Genomic DNA, 6,000 nt, shown 5'->3' with positions numbered 1-6,000 from the left:
TTATTTTCCTTAACTAAAGCTCACCTTAACTGAGTCAATTCTTTACCATATCTTATAAGATCAACATGTTCACACAATTTGATGTTATGCCTTTCATCATTGCAGGTTGAATCTCAGCAATCAATGATCAGGATTGTTGGATTGTCTGCCACTCTTCCCAACTATATTGATGTATCAACCTTTTTGAGGGTTAACCCATACAAGGGACTTTTTTATTTTGATTCGTAAGTGGTGTGAAGTTATTTTACAAACGCTTTACAAGTAAAAATCAATTTTTTTATGTGTGAGGATGTTTTTTAAGTTGAAAGATTGTAGTTTGGAAATGTTATGAATCATGTGATATTTATGATTAAAATGTATTGTAGATTGATTTTTTATGGACAATACAACATAATGTCTTATTTTCAGCCGATTTCGTCCTGTTCCCCTGGAATTAACTTTCATTGGAGTCAAAGCTTCAGGAAGGTTCAAGCAAATGGAAGATATGGATAGAATTACATTTGACAGATGTTTAGAGTTCTTGGATCAAGGACACCAAGTAAGTCTATTGTGGAGAGTTTGTGTACTGTCCGAATTTACCTTGCGTAGTAAGTACAGTTATGAAATACTAGTAGTATGTAGTATTAGGCGTTCACCTTCAGAGTAATGAAAATTCCCTGTTAGTGTACACACTGAACAAAGCATTTCCTTAGCTTTTACTGTATGTGGAAATGAGCAGTCATTGACTTTTTAGCCCTTGGTATTCGGATGCCTAAGGGTATTGGTAACTTGAAAATTCTAATCCTGTAGCTTATCAATTAATATAATGTGCTGTTCTTTTTATTTTTACAACAGAATTTTTCATCATATATCAGTGGTTTATTGACCAATATTCTTTCCTAAATGATATCTAATTGAATGCGTTTAACTCTTTCATATCCGCTTAGTTTTGAGCACTGTGTCCCCAGATATCTGAGGTATCTGGGAGCGCTTGACAGTGCGAAAAATAATTACGTATATAAAAATAAAATTCAGCGAAAATATAAATTTTATGCCAACAACATTCATTTTCTGTCCTTTTTTTTCTAAATGTTAGTATTGTATGGTGGAATAGTCAGAATAAGAGTCCCAGCCCTCTAAATACGAAAAAATGTGAGTTATTTAACAAAAAAAAAAAGCTTTACTTATTTTTATATTTTCGTTTGTAACCCAAAAACTATGAAAGTCAGGTGAATGAATTATTTTTTATGAGAAAGCCAATAAAATTCTCTAAATATCGACATATAAATCAATGGAAAACGAATAAGTCCAGCCGGTTAAAAAATTGATAGAAAAGAGGGTAAGAAACAGAGCGCAGTACAGGGATTTGAGCATGCGCAGTACAGAAACTACTTTGCTGGCGTATTGATACCCGAGATACACGGTCCAAGGTATGATCTAGCCTGTGGAAATCGCTACTTGTCCGAAAATATTAAAAAAATGCCCCTACCACATGCACGAAAAATTTCAGTAAATTTCATGTACCGCTACGTCAGTTGGATAGGTAGGGGATAGAGTATTTTTACGTACTATTACGTCAGTTGGACATGAAAGGGTTAAGATGTAAAAATTAGCCCGAACCCTTTGTAGTCCAAGCAATTTTTAATATTTTTTTTAAAATTTCCAAATAATAAAACAGTTAGTCCCTGGTTATCGGCAGGGGTTCTGTCCCCGACAGCGTGAAGATAAGTGAAAGTCACTGATAACTGAAAATCTGCAATAACAGCACCAATCTCCAGTTATCAGTGTGGCTGTCAAGTAGGGATTGGTGCCGATAACTGGAGATTGATGCATATCAGTGCCAAAAATCCAGTTACCGTCATCGCTTAGACAAGCGCCGTCAAACTGGATGTCTGATAACCGAGGTCACTGATAACCATGGACTGCCTGTACTGTAGCTGTCTAGATAGGCAAAGGATACTATTATCTGCATGTATTGAACATATTGTCTTTACTGTAATGTCCAACATGGAAGTTATGTTTTGTCTTAGTTTGATTGTCTGCTTGAAAAGATTATTCAAGATTTGGGTGGATTTTATCAAAATTTTATCAAAGGTGGGCCTAGTAACTGGCAAGATCTGATTAAAATTTGGAAGATATAGTAATCAATTTTTAATCTGTATTGGGTGAAAGGTTTGACTAATAATTTAGCCATGGCCCTAACTTCTAAACTGTATGAAATAGAGATTTTTATATTTTGCATGCCTATTTCACTAGTAAAGATATATAGAGTGAGGTTGATGTCACAGTAATACATATGGATCAAAGGTCAAATGAGACCTCTATGATCTAGGCAATAAATTTTCAGCCATGTTAGATTCAAAATCTAATATTTTTAATACATACTCAATTGATTGTGCTATTGTGGTTGATGTCAAAAGGTCAAATAAGAAGAGAGATAGATTTTGTATTTGGCATGTATAATTCATTAATGATGCCAGTGCGTAAGATCAAAGTCGAGAGCATAACTAAAAGATCAAAGGTAGATACTTAGAATTTAGCATTACACTTATAGGTGTAAGGACAAGCAAATTTGTATCTTCAATCATGAATTTTATACCATGAACAGAAGAGATCGTATTCAGAATGTCATTCACTAATGAAGAAAGTGTAGAATGAGATCAAGGTCTGTGGCTGCTCATTATTATTATTTTAGTCTACCCCCTGCGTTATTCCTGGTTCAGCATTCATGGCATTCACTTATTCACAGATTTTCCTGTGGAATGTATCTCCAAGTTATTCACGGAATTTTTTAATTTTTTCGAAGAGCAATATTCACTCATTACTGTATTTTCATGCTTTCATAACTAAATACGTGTGCATTTGGTATGTACGTATTTGGTGTTTAAACTATTAAAATAGGCAGTTATAAGTTTTTTAGATGGTAAACTATTAAAATAGGCTATAAAAAGATATTTTTAGAGGGGTCAAGTACTCTGATTTTAGCTATTTGCAGGTGGTTGTGGTCCCTATCCCTCACGAATACATGTGGTTAACTGTATTATTACTATTATTGCTATCATATGTAGGTAGGACCCTCCTTCAAGCAAGTAGAGGTGATAGTAACAGCTGCATCTGCTGCATTCTGTTTATATAGTACAGGGTAGTTGTCAACTTACGACCATAATTGGTTCCAACTGACCAGTCGTAAATCGATTTTGACTTGAGTTGGCCCATATTAATTTACCATAAGAATATTATACTAGCCTAGCCTACCACTAGGGTATCAGTACCATCTTTACATATAGGGTAGCCTAGCCTACCTACACAGCATTACTTCATACATATATGGCATGTTAATTATTAATTCAGCTAATTCTCTAGGATCAAGCACATTGGCTTATGATAATTCAGTACAAAGAGAACTTGAATAACATTTAACAAGTTAGCCTCGCATATACGATGATGATGTTTTCATGGTACATACATCGTATATATACGAATACAGTAACCTAGCCGACAGTATACTATTTACTACATATACGATATAATTTAGAAATTTTTTAATACAGTTGAATATCTTCAAACCGGCATACTATGGTCTGGAAACTCCCATGGTTTGGGTCGATTTTAAATCAGCAGCCATTAGATTGTTCCACCGCCACCTGGGACCGGCACACGTATTGTTTACAACTTCAAGGCAGCAAAAACTATGCCATATATCCTTTGTTTGTATAAAAATATGTTAGTAATGTAAATGTACAAAGTCAAATATGTTTTTTGATATAACCTTGGAAGAATAAATTTATATTTTTAAATATTCCACTTGAGAATGCTCAATGTTCAACCAAGCCAAACCTTTTTAACTTTTAATCAAAACAATGTCAAGCACAAAGTCCTTACTCTGTATGTGCTTGAGAGACCATTTTGCTAATGTCTTTTATGTGACTGTGTATTTACCTATTCGATATGCACCCATGAGATTATATGATGCTAGAGGCAAGAAAGTGCAAAGTATAAATTTTTATCCATGCTAGAAAATCTTTATTTTGTTAGTGAATAGTTTACTGTTTATGGTTTGATGGTGACGGCAACATTCAAATGCAGTTATCGCCGAAGTTCATTTATTATTTTGTCAATCTCTCTATCCTCTACAATAAAAATCAACTAAGAAACTAATAGTGATTATTATGAAGCTACGAAATTTCAGATATAAAAGTCACCAATAATAAAGTGCAGATTCTAGAAGTTTAGTACTGTATTTAGACTTACAATTGGGTAGGCTAACTCGGGAATGTAGGCTAAATGTGTTTAAAGTACACTATTTTAAAGAAATTTGTACTAGTATATAAGTTATAAAATGATGAAGTTAAGATATATGAGTAATAAAATGATAAAAATAGTGTCAGAACGTAGCTAGCAGTAGGCTAAGTCAGAAACTAGGCTATTTGTATGTGGAATTAACTAAAGGCCTCATTTTTTGGGGATGTATTCTACATTCCGATATCAGGCTGCAGACGGCTACGTATATTTATGAATTAAAATACAATGAGCATGCAACTTTTCCGTGGATCTTTAAAAAGTTGTTTATTATTGTATCCAATAATATTGTATGTATTCTCATGTTTTTAAAAATACTAACAAAGCAGTGAATGTTTTGGTTTCGAAACGGCTGATGGGAATACGAGTCTAGTTCGCCGTGTTTACGATTTATTTCTCCTGTATGTAAACTCAATTGGGAGCGAATTGCCTTGCTTCTAGTTAGTATAAATATCTGGATACTTACTTAAATGAGACAAGGTAATTTTGTCATTATACAACATGTTTTCTGGGTTCGACCTGTGTTCGCCAGTGAAAAATCCCTGTAGCTCATTTTTCAAGTATATATCCTAAATATACCAGAGAAAAAACTAGCATTACTACTGAAGTTACTACCCTCAGTGTGAGCACCCAAAGGGCGTCGGTATAAGTGAAGGGCCGAAGTGGAAGCCACTATTCACAGGCCTTTTGCCAATTAGAGGATTCCTTTCCAAAATCCCTCTCTTAGAGAGAGCTGTTGCAATGGCCACTCCTCCCTCCTCGCTCCCGCTATTACTACTACTACTACTACTACTACGACTCGCGCGTCATCTAGCATTCCTGTATTAGCGATCGTGTGCGATATACGCGTTTGTCGCAGCTCCCAGGATTTAAGCTCTCTTCGTGATGTTGACTGGAGAACTTGCCTCTAAACTTAAGCTGAGTACTCCAATTTACGTTTTTGTGACTTATATGGTTGAGAGGTTTTCCATAGTCGCCTTCGGCCCCTCAGAAAAAGTATTGTGGGCGCCATCGGCTGGCCCGCCATTGTGGGAGCGTCATCAGAACACGAATGAATTTCACACACTAATCCCCACTGAGTTTTCATTATATATGTATGGAGGTTGAATTGAAATCATCAGTGACATGTTATGTATTACGTACGTACTTTTATCCGAAGTAAGATAGGGAGTAGGTCCTAACTCGCTCGTGACTTTCGCTGGGATATAAAGAATAGCTGTTTAACTTATACTTTAACATAAACCTCCCCCCCCCCACCCCCCCAGTGGCTCAGGGGCAGGTTTGCGCCTGTCCCTACATAATTTTTATTGTGATGTACAAGGGTGATTATTAGGCTACTTGTAGCCTATCATAATTGTTAAGGGGAGGAGAGAAGGGGCCCTGTCCCTCTCTTTCTCTCTCTCTCTCCTGTAATAAGATTATGCATGATTGGTGTTAACACGATCTTAGATAAGTCTTGATTTATGCACGTTGATGATTTTCATTTCACTAAGAGGTTAGATGAGTTGCTCCCACCCCCAGCTCAACCGATCTAGCCTAGGCTAGGCCTAGGAAGGTGGGCTAGGTGTCCCTTCCTGGTACCCTTAAACACACCCTACTTCCCCCTGTCCGTGCTATGGTGCTAGCAGGGAGGATATCAAAATAGAGAGCTTCTCTCTTATTATGATGTTGGATCTACCTCCCTACCGGTCTAGATCGAAAGAATTCGGTTTAGTAGGTTTG

The 6,000-nt window shown here is 36.0% G+C and overlaps 1 protein-coding gene across 1 annotated transcript in view; it reads left to right on the top strand.

Moving 5' to 3' along the window:
- The window catches only part of LOC135207289 (activating signal cointegrator 1 complex subunit 3-like), a 669,776-nt gene that overhangs the window by 231,013 nt on the left and 432,763 nt on the right, over positions 1–6,000 (top strand). The window contains 2 exon segments of the mRNA XM_064238959.1: positions 106–224; positions 409–538. Of these exon segments, the coding sequence (XP_064095029.1) occupies positions 106–224; positions 409–538 (249 nt within the window).

Source organism: Macrobrachium nipponense, chromosome 32 (assembly GCF_015104395.2).
Source record: "Macrobrachium nipponense isolate FS-2020 chromosome 32, ASM1510439v2, whole genome shotgun sequence".
NCBI lineage: Eukaryota > Metazoa > Arthropoda > Malacostraca > Decapoda > Palaemonidae > Macrobrachium > Macrobrachium nipponense.
The sequence above is the reverse complement of the archived record's forward strand: the minus strand, read 5'-3'. Positions and strand labels throughout refer to the sequence as shown.